The sequence below is a fragment of the Triturus cristatus genome, chromosome 1_2 (genome assembly GCF_964204655.1).
Source record: "Triturus cristatus chromosome 1_2, aTriCri1.1, whole genome shotgun sequence".
NCBI lineage: Eukaryota > Metazoa > Chordata > Amphibia > Caudata > Salamandridae > Triturus > Triturus cristatus.
In genome coordinates this window covers 1,165,888,971-1,165,905,478 of record NC_140580.1, presented here as the reverse complement: position 1 = coordinate 1,165,905,478, position 16,508 = coordinate 1,165,888,971, and the positions used below count along the sequence as shown (strand labels likewise).

The following is a 16,508-nucleotide window of genomic DNA, read 5'->3' as shown; positions in this document are numbered from 1 at the left end:
CTTTCTACAGAAGGGTATTACACGGGTGTTCATGTGTACATTTTGAACTGTTTATTAAACTGCTCCTGGATCTCGCATTTGTGGGTGGAATTATACAGTGCTTTTGAATATGATGAGGAGTTCCCTGGAAAACAACCAGTATTGCAGTTAGTAACTTTTTCTTCTATGGAATCTCCATGCTTTTGCCAAATCAGAAGCTGTACTCTGGTGAACCATCATCTGGGAGAAGCCACTGCATGTCTATACTATTTCCGAATGCTCTTGCTTTTTTTAATTGCATAAGGGCTGGTGACCGCTGCACCATCAAGCCAGACCAGGAGAAGTGTTTCCTGACCCTTGAAGGCCACAGGAGCATCCAGTACCGATGATGCATTGCACTGGCAGTTGCCTCAATGTCATTTCTTTTTTCCGGCTCATGTGAGTTGGATCCTGGAACACACTGGGATGAAGTGTCTTAAAGGACCGTAAAGGACCACAAAAGGAATTGGACTCCTACGCAAACTGGAAGGTGTGAGAACAAAGGAGAAGAAAAGATCTAAAAAGCCTTTCAAGTAACATTAGGTTTCCACTGGGATGGTGCCAACAACCCTAGAGGAGCCCCAAAGATAAGGATCCAGGGAGAGAAGGTCATGAAAAGGTGAGAAATCTAAAAAACTAAAACCTCATTTTCATTCTCTCTGTGACTGTCCCAAAAGCTGTTGATGTCTATGGTGTCGTAGTCTAAAGCATCAGCCCGACGTGTTTGTTGTTGAAGTCCAACCCTGCCTTAATGACCAGACAGTCACCGTCATCACTCTAGTAATTCTTCAACCTCAAAGCTGTACAGTGGCCACACGTTCTTCATACTTTGCACTGGTTCCATGTTAGGAAGAGTATTCTTTTCAAGACCCTGGTGTTGCTTTTTGGTGCTCTTGGTCAGATTAACCCAAAGTTACTTTGTGCAGCAGAATTCATTCCTACTGTCCTGCTAGGAATCTCTGGTCCTCTAATCTGGCGTTAGCTAAGGTCCCTAAGGTCTCTCTGGTTAGGACAGGCGACCGTTCATTCTTGTTTCTGAGTGGATAAAACTTCCCCTGAACCTGTGCGTGCTTTTAAAAGGAAGTTAAAAACATGGCTGTTCACCCTGTAATTACCGATCTGCTGATGGATTAGTGCCGGGACCCATGTTAGGAGCGACTGTGCACTTTACAAATCAAATTTTTCATCATCACACATACACACATTCCACGCTTCTAGTAGCATTTTTATGGTCACATTCACAACAAGGAGATTCCAGATCATCATTACATTCCCACGTCGCCGGCAAGGTTCTCTCCGGTGGTTGACAGAACTACTTTTCAAGATGTTCTACCAAGAGGAGCCATAAATTATTTATCCCCATGGAAGTACTTTTATCAGCTGTGTTGGTAAATATGGAGACCATTCAACCAAGGGCATTACGAAGGCTTCTACTTCCACTGCAGACAGGCTTGTTAGAGTTGGCGGAACACCATGGTTGCTCAGGACCCATAAACTTCCTTAATAAGAGCTGGATTTTCTCATGTCACACCCCAAGTTGGACTCTTATCGTTTCACATGTAAGAAGAAAGCATTCATCTGCTCCTGCAGCTTCTGCATCCCCCGACATAGAAAACAAGCAGATAGACATGGCTGCGAACAAACTTTGTGGGACAGTGGCTACAGTTCTAAAGACTGCCAGTGCCGCTGCTCTCTTTGGACTCCAACAGAGAAATTTGGGACAGTAACAAGCATTTTGCTGAAGATGTGGAGTGATACTGTAGGTGGGACTTTGAGTAAATGGTGCAACAAGGTTCATTAGTGTCCAATCAAGTCATTAGTTCAACCACAGACTCAGTGGAATTGGCATCTCTGGGATACTGCCATGTAGTTACAAGGTGGTGTTCCTTTTGGTTGCGCCTGAATATATTGAAGCCTGACGCATAAAATGAAATTTCTGAACCTTCCATTTTCAGGCTCTTTTTTGTTTGGACAGCACACAGAAAGAGAGCTGGCTGGAATGAAGAATTCCCGAATACAAGCATGGAGACTCCTGTTACTTCTCTCGGAGGGTTTAGTTCCCTTGCTGGCCATACCAGTATCAACAGGAGGAGGGTCAGAAATATACCTATCAAGGCTCTATAAATAACACAGCTCAATCACACCCTTCCAACACTTCAGCTACCAACCCTCCAACAATTGCCATTGTTACCTTAATGGCACCCTCTCCGTTCACCACTCAAGTTGGGTAGCAGTATTTTGACACTTGGAAGTGTGGAAGAAGATCACAAAAGACCAGTGGGTCTTGACTATTGTAAAGCATGTGTGCTCTCTGTGCTTCAAGGCAATACCAATGCCTGCTCCACCGAAGCTAGCCTTGAAGCTCCAAGTTGTCATCCTGAGAAAAAAAACCTTCATACTGCTGAAGAATCATGCAATTAAACCAGTCCCTGTCCTACCCATTGAAAAAGGATAGTCTAGTCAAGATGTCTTCTAGTTTAGGGAACAGATTAAAAAAAAAGGGAGTTACGATGAATATTAAGTCTATGGAAAGCCAACAAGTGGATCAAAAGGGAAATCTTTTGTATGTAAGCACTCCATCAGATTTTCCTTAGACAAGTTGATAGGATGTGCTCTGTAGGTCTACAAGATGCCTGCTACCACATTCCAATATCAAGAAAGTACATGATGTACCTGGGGTGTATAGTTAGAGCATCATTCTAAAAGTACGCTGTGCTTCCTTGTGATTTGGCTCCTGCTCCTTGACCGTCTCAAAATGCATGCCAGAAGCCTGCCTTTTACATCAAGAACTATTCAGTTACTCTTAACTAGGCAATTAGCTGATAAAGGCAGAAAGTGAAACAGGACATTTGGACTACAAAGTCACTGTTCCTCAGTCTATGTCTAGAGAAGACGATCACATTAATATCCTATTTGAGAGCAATACTAGACACTGTGCAAAGACATGTCTTTCCTTTGGAAAATAGGGCCGTCAATCTGGGTTAAATGCAATCCTCTTTTGCTTAAAGCTGAAGTCATTGTTTCTGTCCGAGTGCTGCATTTTTATATTTCTTCATTTAAAAATTATAATTTCAGAAGTGAAAGGTTAGATAACTTTCGGCATGATGTAGAGGATGTGTTATTCTGTCACAAACATGACTGATCTCCTGTCTGCTTTATTACAAGTGTGTTGTATACTATGACACTTGCATTAAGGCGGACAGGATATCGGGCCCTTTTACTTTTGAAAGAAATTTGTCAATGAAAGTTATATGCAAGTATCTCCCTGGCAGCGGAGGAATATTTAAATGTTCAGAATCCGAGTAGGATACTTGTGCTGAATTATTATTTCAGTAAGTAACTTTTCATTTTCAATGATGATTTCAGAACAACCCTCTGAACCACTAGTATTAGTTAGAGGTTTTCTTCAAATGGGAAAAGTATCTTCTAGGGCACACATGGTTCTAGCTTTCAGGGGGAAATGTTGGGAGTAGTGAGGAGTGATGTGTTGATTAGAAATTTAGGTTTTCTAAATCGGGCAGAAGGTGCATGTGGTTAGAAGAATATTTTTTGGGCATGTGCACATTAAGTTCAACACCTTTTCGTAATTATGCCATTTTTTTATAAGCAGATAAAATCAGGATAACAATGCTACTTACAACTCCACATGGGCAGAAACAAATGTGCCAGTGAGAGGAGATGGCATACCATATCCTGTGAGAGACCTGCTGTCTGATGGTTCCTTCTTATCACCCATAATAGGTGTCTACCACTGTGGAGACATTTCAAGACCTCTCGTTGCCAATCCCCGGAAAAGAGGATCTTGCAAAGCTGCACTCCACCATTCACCAAAACATGCCTGCCAAAACTGGTTCATATGGGGACAGCTACGCCACCCAAGGCTGGATCTCCTTCCTCATGGACTACATCAGAAGGTGAGTGACTTTACCTCATCTGAGCAGAGCCGCATGTGCTAATCACTCTACTCCAGTGCTCAATCACTCAGGCATGTACACTTCTAAGGAACCGTACCATGTGACCTGTTGTCACTTCACTTGACTGCATCATGTGTGGAAAAAATCCTGTTCAACCTCTTTTTACTTGTGCATGCTCTCTCAAGGCTTTGTGTATCCCAGCATATGTTTCTCCGCGACACCTAGGATTTCAGCTAAAGGAGGTAGAGCGAAGGGGACTGGGGTCTCCTCCACTTCTAGCCACTACCTTTGCTCCTGCAGCCAGTCATCAGACCTTCCTAATTATGTACATTGAACTCCCTGGCATGCTTCTAAAGGAGAGACTGCAGCAGAAGATGCTGCTGTATAATAAGCTGCTTCAGATGTCATCTGTAAGGCTTGGAAAGTATTGGTATGAGCCCCAATATACCCCAGCATACTCCTTGGTAGCTGCACAACCGTTTACCTACATTTGTCCTACCTTGCCCTACATGACAGTTCTGGTGCTGACCTTTTACCTAGTTATGTGGCAAATACATTTTGTGTGGTTTTCTTTGAAAGCTACCCTAATTTAAGAGGATTCTTAGTATCATCCTAATCCCCTGCCTAGGGCACGCAGAGCAGGATTGCCATCTTCTGTATAATAACTCTGTACAAAAGTCACCGCTATCGTCATCATTGAATGACAGACCCCCAGTACCATTACACATCTAGGTAGAGCCCCTGAGGGTACCTTTCGGGTATAAAAGAACCAAATCTTCGCTGGGCAGCCAGAGGAGAAGCTCCCATGCTGACAAGATGCTGAGATTCCTGCATGTAGAAACTCCAGCACGCAGTGGTCTGACATCCCTTGCAGGGTGTCCAGCTTGAGACCAAAACGGGGTCCTTTGTTCTCTCCGATCAGGTAATGGGGTTGGCTCTCTCCTAGGGGATTCTTGACTTAACATCCTACATACATGGTAGGTACATTTAGGTGCACTCAGATATGGTTAGCATTTTAGGAGTAAGCGTGATTATTGACATGTATCTATATGCCTGTATATATTCACTGTTTTAGCAACATGGTAGAATTCTACCTTTTATTTACTCTGTTGGTGCTTGCAATTGTGTATATATCTGTTTCTGTCTAATGGTTGTCGCAGCATACGTATTTTGTACTAGAATGATGCTGGTTCAATAAATGCTTATTGAAAACGTCCCCATCGTGTATTCTGTGTATTTCTCTGAGACCAAGTGAGCACGAGTGACTGATCGAAGAGTATCGCACTGTTTCCATGATCCCTGAAGGATCAAGGGTTGTCATGTTCGATAGTTGCCAGAGACTATTCGCTCCTTGGTAAAGTTAAGGGGCTTATGGTGGCACTGTGAGCTAGCTGGTCTAAAGGCTAACTTATCCTTTGAGTGTGTATGAAATCAGACTAGACTGATCCTAAAAAGATTTATAGGAACTACATAACATGGCGCCCAACGTAGGTTTGGTTCTTATTTAACGGTCAAATCTGAGTAGTTCAGTCATGCTTTCGCAGAGACCCCTACTTTCATATATCCAGGACGTCTGGAGTGAGGAGGGCAAATCTGCCACAGCCGATTAGGTATATCCTATGTATTGGCTGTAGGTTTGTCCAAGCTTCAAGGATTATAGTCCCCCACATTTTGCAGAACCTTATCTCTCTTTCTTTATACTTTCTCCCATAATGTCTAACAATGGGGATGCTGGTACAAGTGGTGCTAGTATAAGGGAAGCTGAGCAGGAAGGTGCTCTTAACATTTCAGAAAATTGCAGACATGCACTTGCTATGAAATTATTAGATTATGGTTTCCCATTATTGGGTGGGACCTTTACCTTCGTGGTTGCGGCACACAAGGCATTCAGAACAGAGGTATTCTATTCTTTGGTTAAATTACCACCTGCAGATGCGCATACACATTTGTTTCATACTCCTATTTCAGAAGAACCACTTGAAGAATATTTTCAATACGAGGACATAGAAGTCCCATTAACTTACCAAGTGCATATAAATTAGTTTAAAGGCGCCCTCCCCCATACCACAGATAAAGGGAGACTCGGTCCGCTCAGCAGAGACAGAGCGACTTGGCCTGTCCTAGCTGCTTACACACCTCATCCAGAGATTGAGACATTGCCAGCAGCAGACTTGCGCCCACTTCACAAAGAAATAATAAAACTATACAGAAATCTCACACAGTTCGTAATACGAACACTTACAATTCAACCAACAAGGGTCACTCAGCCTGGTCAACTACAAGGGACTGCAACAAAAATCATTCCACAAACACTGAACGCGATTTTGGGAAGAATGCCTACTAAACGTGAGCAAATGCACAGAAAATAGCACAGCTAGAGGCAGTTTTTCTACAGACAGGCCTACAAGAAAAACACAGAATACTGACAATTTGCTTGCCAATGGGGATAGCTCCCCCAATAGAGGATTGTACCACTTGGGATACAGTTTTCACTGCCGTTTATACCAGAACGCATGGAACCCCCTCAATAGCAGTCATACCAGAAGTATTGAAATAAATACAGAAAGAGTACGGGGCAGGACCTGCCCTGGACTTGGGGAGGAAATTGTTAGGCAATTTTGTTCAGGTATCAACAATTATGTTAGCCAACATAAAAGGGGAGGCAGCAGCGGTGGCTATACGCCAATCACCTGAGGTATTGCACTCCTGCACAACAGGAGCGTGACTTACATAAAATATCAAAGATGCTTATGCTTTACTGGATAGAGATAATTTGGGGGCAGGACCAGTGAAACCACAATTAATGGGTAATCTTGAAAAGGATAACTCAAAGTAAGCACCCGATTCTACTAAAAAGAAATGGGATGATAAACAATCAAAAAACAAGCAGAATGTATCACAATCATGGGTTGGGTCTCCTCAACAGAGCCCTTTGACAGGAAATATAACCTTAGAAACTGTGACAATATAAAAAAACCTGACAGGTATCAGGATACTGATAGACGTTCCTCTCGTTCCTTTCAGAGTTCATCCAAATACTCAGAGAGGGAAGGACGGTCAGAATGTAGATCAGAAGAGCGATTCAAGCCAAGAGACACACATCGTACTTCAGACTATACTATCACACAAGAAGATAAACCAAAATCTAAATCTCAATTTAAAAAGAAGAAGGTAGCTGGCCTTAAAATAAGAAATGCTCAGGCTACCGAGGACTCCACTACTGAACGGGGATTGGGCTCTGAGGATGCTAGACAGCGCAGCAGAATTAACAATAACTCACCAGAACCCAATGGAATTTCTGGTGACAGCAGTGTTGAACATATAACGGTGGAAACCCCTGATACGAGGGTAAGTGTCCCACATCATTTAAATAAAATAACATTCCAAATGGAGGGGGCCATACCCAGGAACGTGAAAGGTCTCTTTTGGGAGAACCGGACATATGGATACAATATTGTTTTTGCTGAAAATGATTGGCCACCTGAGTTTGTTATGGACTGCCCAAAAGGAGAAGCCGCAATATTACTAGCCTTCTCCGACCTCGTTCCAGAATCACTTAAACATTCATACACGCAGGAGTGGACGGTAGCACCAGCTCCTACATTATACCGCAATCATGTAGGGTGGGAATGCTGAGTCACCTCACCATGAAATTCCAGTTAAAACTACTCAAACTGCACAGAGGCAGTACTCAATAAAACATGACGCCAAGAAACAAGTCAAAGAGATCATGCACAAAAACATTTGCAGTACAAAATGCACACAGTGCCGCATTAATAAATAACATTGTTCGTAAGAAATACAAAACAACACTAGATATCTCAAATGGATTATTTTTCAAAATTTAGTGCCTGAAAGCAGATATTTGACAGCATTTTCAGCGCTCGGCTCTCAGAGGCAATTCTGTAGACTGCCCCAAGGGTATAAGAGCCCAGGGTTGTTCTCAGCAAGAGTATCAGAGTTACTTAAAAATTGTGATGAGGAGGCATTTTCCAATGTAGATGACATTTATATGATGGACAATGAATTATTGATTCACTTGCACTGGGTGAACAACATAGTTCTGGGGTTCGCCTCTGAGGGCTGCAAATTTAACTTAAAAAAAATAAAATTGCCCACCTCAATATCCTATTAATAGGATATGAGCTCTCAAGTGAAGGTGAAAGCCTAGCAGCTAATTTTTTTAGAAAATGTGTGCTGCTCCAACCTCCAAAGACTCTTAAAAACTTACAATCCATTTTAGGATTCCTAAATTTTGTCAGAACATACATTTTGGACTACGCCTAAATGGGAAAACCTTTCTACGATTTAATTAGACCAGATTTTTCAGTTTGAAATTGGACACAGGAACACACAGAAATTCTCTGCTCTTTACAAGCTGACATGATAGCTTCCCAACACTCACTCACATGTGTAAACACTATAAACTTAGTGATCTGTGTAGTCTCTGGTCAGTCTGGGTACACCTACCTAATCTTCAATGTTGGCGAAACAGTACCCATTGCATACAAATCTCATTTGTACACAAACGCTAAAATGCATTTTGCATCTACAGAAAAAATACTGACAGCAGGTACAGACTGCTGTACTGAGAGAAAGCACTATCAGACTACAGGAGGTAGCCCATATACCCTAAGGAGGCTAGAGCAAACATCTTTAACGTACAACAGTGTCTCAAAAAGGGTGTCAGTTGGAGTTCAATTACAATTGGCTCAATTAATTGACGATGAATAAATCAAGAAGGGGAGAAAACCAGGGAGACAAGATTCTTTGCAATACAACTTGTATTAGTGCATTTATACATTTGACAGATTCAGTTTCATATGGTCAAACAAACAAAGAGTTGCACTGCGTTACATTGAATGACATGTAACATGTTGGAAACTGTGCGCAAGTGCTCGTGAAGGATTGTGACGGCACAAGTGACACGTGAGGTAGTGTGTACAGCGACGGTGAAGGCCGCAATGATGAACAAGTGAGGTTTAAAAATTATACATAGTAAGGATTGCCACGCAATAAATGATAATGAATACAAAAGTAATCCAGTAGGGTATCCTTGAGGGGAGCGCCGAGAGTTCCGCTGTGAAAGTCAACGGCGTTTCGGTCTGTAGGGGTGTTAAACCATCATCAGGACCAGGTTACGATAATTTATATGCTAGTGCTGGGGATAAAGGGATATACAACCAATTGTATACAAGTGATCATTCCTGAGTGGACCAAGGAGAAAGAGTAGAGAGGAAAGGGATATAATTTCTAAAATTGGAGCCAAAGTAGGGAAGATGACAGAGGAGGTAGGGCGCCGCAGAACAATACCTTGTGTCTAGACTCAAGGAGGGAAAGTGTAAAAAAGCGCTTGTGACGGAGTACGGCGGACCACTTATGCCTGGGGACACACCATCAGAAGTCCGGGGTGGATGGGCGCAAGGTCGTGGGAAACCTTAGCGGTACCAAGGTTAAGTCTATGGAGAAATGAAGGCGAGAGTGAGAAGAGAGGGAAAGAGGGCTGGGGGAGAAAGGAAGGAAGGAAGGAGAAAGGGTGAATTACTGTAGGGGACGGAGTGGAGGTCCCAAGCAATAACAGGGGCGCGCAGAGTTGCATGTGTGGAAGAGCAGGAAACCACGGCTGCTTGTGCGGAAACCTGAAAAATGGAAGTGCCCTGATAAGAGGGAATGAATGGGGGTTGGAGGAAACAGGATCGTGTGGGCAGCCTGATGATGGGGGCGGGCGGGGGGGAAACCAAACACCTGAGTAGGCGCGGCGGTGATATGGGCCAGCAGGGACAGTGCAGATGGGAAGGCCATGAGGACTAGTCACGGACAGGGAAGGACGGGGGAGGGGCCAAATGGCCGGTCCGGCGCAGGGAAGTGGATCCCATGTGGGCGAGGGAGAAGGAGCTGCTTTTGGGAGGCAGACCGACGCGTACTTAACCGGCGCCTCGCGTCTCACCCACACTGAGCCTGACTGATGCCGGCCCTGTGATCCCTTCCCGCTACCTCGGACGTCTGCCCCCTGACACCACACTCTCCCGCTCTCCCATTCGTTAGGTCGCAACCTGGCAGCCTAATGCTTTCCGTACCGGTCCTCCCGATCCTTTTCCGCCAATTTCCTGGTCCTGTCTCCTATCAGCGGTCCCTTATCCCTCGCCCTTCCCTACAGCGGACTGCCCTATGCCGGGCCCTTGATTCAGCCTGCCGTTCACCACGTAACTGCAGCCCTCCCGTTACCGCGGACGTGTGCACCTTTTTATCGCACTCTCCCACCTGTTTGGATGCAGCATGACAGCTAAGGTCCCCTGCCCAGGGACACTTTCAGAACCCACTCTCCTGGGCTATTTTGCCAAGTGCTTCGGTCTGCCTCACACCAGCGGCTCCTTCTCCCTCGCCCACATGGGATCCACTTCCCTACACCGGACCGGCCACTTGGCCCCTCTCCCGTCCTTCCGTGACTAGTTCCCATCTGCACTAGCCCTGCTGGACATTCATGTTTGTCTCCAACTCATTTGCATAATTATTGTATTGCAAATGATTTATATGTATTGTTGTTGTTCATAATTGTTTATTGTTTGAATTTGCTTTGTTTTGTCATATGGTTTGTATTTATTCTATGATTGTGATATTATGTCATGTGTTGGATTATTGTGTGTAGTGGGCTGTTCTTTTACGATTGATTTACTATTATTCACATGAATGTATATATTCACATGTAATGTAAAATAATGAATGTATTTATAAATATGTATATTTTTTGATGATAAAAGTTATACATTATATGTTTGTGGGACAACTATATGTTCATTTTGGATGTATTACCAGACTTTTGAAGCTTTAGGGGGAAGAATTGGTTTTCCTTGCAGTGCAAACAAAGCTGCACAATATGCAGTACAGCGGATAATTTTTCATACAAGAATTTTACAATAAAAAATATTATGTCGATCAATTATTTAAAAAAAAGTTATGGCGCAGTTCAAACAAAAGGGCCAGAGCCCATGTTTGCTCCTAGACTCGTGGGTTCTTACTGCTGATTCATCACTGTGGCCCCTTACAATGTGCCGGGGTTTACAGGTACATCCTGGTGGCAGTGGATTCATGCTCTAGATTTTCATGGTTTTGGCCCCAGCGCTCGGCTGAGGCTCAAACTGTTTTGAAGGATTTGCGAGTCTTTATAGGGACGTATGCAATTGGCACATCACATTCTGACCGAGGCTCTGCATTTAGCTGTCAGGCTTACAAAGAAGGCATGGGAAGTTTGGGTGTGGTCTTGCGGTACTCCTCTCCATATAATCCTGAGGGAAATTCGATTGTGGAAAGAAAAAAATGGGACTTAAAGCAATCCTTAACAGCAAGTGTATTAGGCTCGGGGGCAGTTGGGCCAATCACCTATATGGGGTCCAAAGGGCACTTAATTACATGCCAAGAAGTTCTCCATATGAAGTCCTGTTTGGGAATAGACGGTAGGTACCCGACCTCGATTGTGGTAGCGCAGTGACGGATGAAAAAGCATTTGACATCAATGATCGTTTGGCTGTTTTACAGGAGCTCAGTAAATTCCGGCTATTTCAAAGCAACGTCCAAGTAAAACGCAATGCCACTGGGGAAGTGAAAGCTGTTCCAGCAAGACCTGCCTGGGTTCCAAAGATTGGGCACCTGGTCAGAGAAGAAATTGTGGACAAAAAATAATTTGAGCCATCTTACAGATCTCCTGTACCTGTGCCGGCTGTCGAAGGAACAGGAACAGTACTTCTTCTGCCCCTTGCCGGCAAGAAAGAAAAGAGATTAGTCTCGATTGATCTGATCATACCACACTATTTGGCGGATACTGAATAGTAGGCCATCGTGGGTTCCTGGGTAGCTGCCGATCTCCTGTCGCTTCCTTACAGTATGTTCAGACTGAAAGATTGATAATATTAGAAGATTCAATTCTACAACAATGGATTATAAGTTGTGCTTGTTGAAACTGAACTATAACAAAATATAAATGAAACCCAGATCTCAATTTGGCCTAATACCAACATCTATGTGAATATGTCTTGAAACGTGTCATCTGCCAGCTCTACAAAACCTGCTCACCTATCAAAAATGTATCAAATTGCAGCTTACTGCTTCATCGATTTGATTACTTTCTCTCTGGATCCAAGTGAACCTGAGTCACCACCAGCTCCTGCTTCCCACAAACAAAAACTACGTGATTTCTACCTTTGGCTGTAAAAGACTTATTTTGTTTCTCCCTGGCTAGAGCTCTGGATTGCAATTAGTCGACTGTTCCTAGTCCTTTGGATTGGTATAGTGACTGTCTTTTTCCTGCTCCTGAACGTACATTATCTCCCAAAACGCTCTGCAGCACAAAATGTGATCTTGGTCCTGAAACCATATGCACAATCACACCGTGAACAAAGAGACCTATCCTTGGTGAACAATACAGCAGTTCCAGTTCTCAAAGGAATAGTTTGGGACAGAGTTTCATCTGATGTATATGGTCCTACTGAAATTTTAAAGATGCCACACTTATTTAAAATGTCTTTAAGTGAAATCATGACCTCCAATAATTTCTCTGGTGATTGGGACTTTAAATCTATAAATACTACGCTGTCTGATTTTGAACAATCTGCTGCATTTTCAAGTAATGATCTGTATGATGGTACATCTGAATCTGACACCCTGTATTGTTACCAACACTGTGATCATCATTTCCTGCACAAAGCAAGTATCCCATATATAGTTTTCACTTGCCATCAATGGGAACATTACCCAACACCACCAAAAGGTAGTTCACAAATGTTTCCACAGAAGTTTTCTTATTTTTCTGGGTGTAACTCTTCAGACCTGAGGTCTTACTATTTATTATAAGCTTGTGCCAACATCTGCAAATAAAAATATGCACACTAATACGAAACAGATATACTCTGCTTCATTTATTTCCCAGCTGCCTTTACAGGGTGTCAACTTTTGAAGGGACACCATAGACACATAATCTGTCTGGGGCTAAAGATTGGCATGTTCAGGAAACTGAGGCCTTATTTAGAGCATGCATCATACTAGAGCAAATTATCTTTCTGAACAACACAGTACAACAGACTTCCTGTCTTGGGTTAGCAAAGATCAAGGACTTGAACACACCTCGGATTCCCTCATTTTCACACTTTGAGGGGTGCCAAAACTATACACAACATAGTGAGGATACACAAGATGACATTCAACATGATGGTTCATACAATTCATCAGATCCCAATTGGAAGGGATGACTGGTTTGGCCTATCGACACAAATAGGTGTTAGTTAAGATTCAACCACCGAATGGTTTAGAATCCATAGGCCTGACCAACGCTACGTACAAACAGAACACTCGGGTGTTGGAAAGTTATGCCTATAGTTGCTAGAGACCTCAACACTGCCCCAGGTGAAACAACACTTGTCCTTACCCTCTGATGACATGGATCTTAGGCATTTTTTGTTAGGTCCCCAGAAGCCACGTCAGAAGCTCTTCTTATACGCTATTGTAGGAAGGTGCAATCTGACTAATGGTTGCCCCCAACTTTTTGCCTGGTACTTGAGTGGTTTTTGACTAGTCTGGCTGGGATCCTGCTATCCAGGACCCCAGCCTATCTGCTTTCTCCTTAAAACTGATGTGAGTACTCTAGGTACAAACCAATTGGATACTGAGGATACCCTGGCAGTCCCTTGTAGATGGTACCCTAGGTACCCAGGGCATGGGTCCCTCAGCAGGCCTACCAGGGCTGCAGCACTTATTGTGCCACCCTGGGACAGCCACCTAAACTGACACCACCAGACCACTACTGTAGTCTGGTTAAGGTGGTGCTAGCACCCCTTACAGGGATATAGGTAACCTATATCCTACCCTATTACAACACATATACTCTCATAGGTCACCCCTATAGCAGGCCTTGCTAATCCTACAAGGCAGGGTGCTGGGATATGTGTGAGTAGGGCCCCTCTGCAACCCTCGTAAAAATCATTGTTGGGTTGTTTGTAGTGTAGCCATACCATATACTCTTAACCGCATTATAAGTCTATCGCGATAGCGTGATAACTTGAGAATGGCTACACAGAACCATATCGTGTTTGGTGTCAAACATGTAGGAATCCTACCCCCTACATTCTGCATACACCGCCTGGAACCAGTTCAGGGGCATCCTGCCCCTCGCCCAGGTGGGAAACACACAAAGGGGAGAGGGTGTAGCCACCCTTTCCCACCTCACCTCTCATTGGTGGACACTGATCTGGACACTCCCCTAATCTTGGGGATAAAGGTGAATAACGTGGCCCCAGTGCCTCGGATTAATCTTGGACTTCACAGACTTGACCTTCGACGAGCTGCTGCCCAGCTGACTGAAGAAATCTCCCTTGGGGTAAAGGAGTTACCCCCCCTGCTTGGCAGGCACCTGAAACACTGCAAGTGACCCGGTTGGAACTTCGCTGCTCCTACGGACTTCGTCGACTCCAAGCAACCTTGAGGTGGGTTTCCTAAGTATCCCAGAGGCCAGTGAGTGTGCACAGCAAGTCTGAGCATCGTGGACCGCGTGGGTGCCGAGATTCCCAATACCCCAGGACACCGGACACCTCTTGCATAGCACACGACCCTGACCAGTGGGGAAGTTGTGGTTTGGCCCTTTATTGAGCCAACCACCAAGCAGCAATTGTGCCAAAGATCAGCGCCCTAACCCCCTCCGGTGGCCCATGGGCTCCCTTTTAAGCTCTCCATTTTGCTGCCTTACGCGATCCCTTGTCTCTCGACTTGTGGGCCCTAGCGGAGGACAATCTCAACTTCCAAGAGTTCCCCTGGTTGCTCCAGGCCTGCTCTACAGTCTCCCCAAAGGAGACCTCTCACAGACCTCGTGGATCTGCACCAGTAGCTGATTTGTTCATCTTGCGTGGGTTGCGGTTGCCAAGGCTTAGTGGATCCAATCCGGACACTAACACCGCAGCGACCCTCATCCGACGTGGGACAGTCGCCATCCAGAAGCTGGCCTTCCTTGAAGCCTCCCGGAGCCCGTGGCTGCAGATCCAAGCTACACCTCTTTCCACTTGAAGCCCCTGACTTTGAAGGGCTCTTTCCTTTGAGCTCCCTGGTCACTGTGCCGTGACCCAGACTCTATCCCCTCTGCTTTCAGGTTCTTCTCTACAATATCTACAACTTCAATCTTCACGGCATCATCGACGCTTTTGGCTAGCAGCAGTTTTGTACATTTTCCCATTGAAAATCAGCCCGCGACCCGACATCGAAAACGACCTATGCACCCGGCTTCCCTGGGGCAGGTAACAGTGGTATCTCGGTACTCCCGTGGTAGTGGGCTCCTCAAAAGCTTAACTCTCTAAGTTTTTTACTTTGAACAACTGCTAGAAGTGCCTTTAATCTGTTTAAATCAAACCGGGACATTCTCCATAGGCTTTAATAGAGATCCCGATAGCAGCTATTTCCACTGCACGCGCCTCCCGTGGGTCCCCTTCCTCATAACCTGGGGTGGATTCTTAAGGGGCCAGCGATCCTAAATGCCCTAGGCATTGTCTGTAGAATTGTCGTGGTTCTTATACCACTTTTTTAATATATGGTTTGGTCCCCCCCGGGGCCCTATGATTCCAGTGCTATTTATTGTATCTATCAATGCTTGTTTGAATTTTAACTTTGCCTCAGCCTCATAAAGAGACTTGTGGGATTCTGTCTAGAATAAATACATATATTTTATATATATACCTGTGTGGACTACTCTTTCATTTGGTCATTCAAGAGGTTATCTATGGTAAAACAATAAGCTTAACACTCCTTCAAGACTTAGCCTGAAGGCTGCTCTCCACAGCTACCACTAGGATAGCTTTCTTTAAAGGTTGTCTTAAACCTACCATCAATAAGAGTCGAATTGGACTAGTGCAAGGTGTCCCTATAACTAGGATAACCATTAACGATAATGGGGCAACCCAGTAACCCTCAGAACCTGGGTAAGATAGTGTGTGCAAAAAACAATGGTTCTGTCGGAAAATGAACAGGCTAACTTAATAGGTACTGAATACACGTTAGATTCTCAAGGACACACACAGACCAAAAGAAACAGGACAGAATCCAGGTCACTTGATAGAATGATGTTAATTAATGTATCAAAAACACCAAAAATATTTACAGGGTAATCCAACCAACAAACACAGGATGTAGTGAAACAATTAGTGAAACGGTGATACTTAGCACAAAACACATCACATATAACGAATATGTACAATGAACAATACATAAAAATAATCAACAAACAAGGTCCTATTTACAATACATAAGCCACTTAAGGGTTCAAAGTCTCCTCGTTATCTAAGTGGATTTGCATGTGACGCATAGGACATGTAACGTCGACGTTTCGACCCTGGGATAATTGTGCCAATTATTACGCATCGGATTGGGTCTTCATCAGGACAGACGGGGTTGGGGACCTGGGGAACCAATTTAAATTGTAGGAAAAGGATTCCTGTTGTCGCAAATGCAGATGGCCAACATCAAATGTTGAAATACTAGTTTAATCCTTTGGGACGGAGATATGATTTGGGAGGAGGAGTGGTGCTGTCTCTACAATCGCCACAAATT

At 44.1% G+C, this 16,508-nt stretch overlaps 1 protein-coding gene across 2 annotated transcripts in view; it reads left to right on the top strand.

The window, feature by feature from the left end:
* Positions 1–16,508, top strand: part of USP20 (ubiquitin specific peptidase 20) — a 647,940-nt gene that overhangs the window by 254,051 nt on the left and 377,381 nt on the right. For both annotated transcript variants that reach the window (XM_085613993.1, XM_085613994.1), the window contains exon 13: positions 3,760–3,932. In XM_085613993.1, the coding sequence (XP_085470119.1) occupies positions 3,760–3,932 (173 nt within the window). The remainder of the gene's footprint in view (positions 1–3,759; positions 3,933–16,508) is intronic.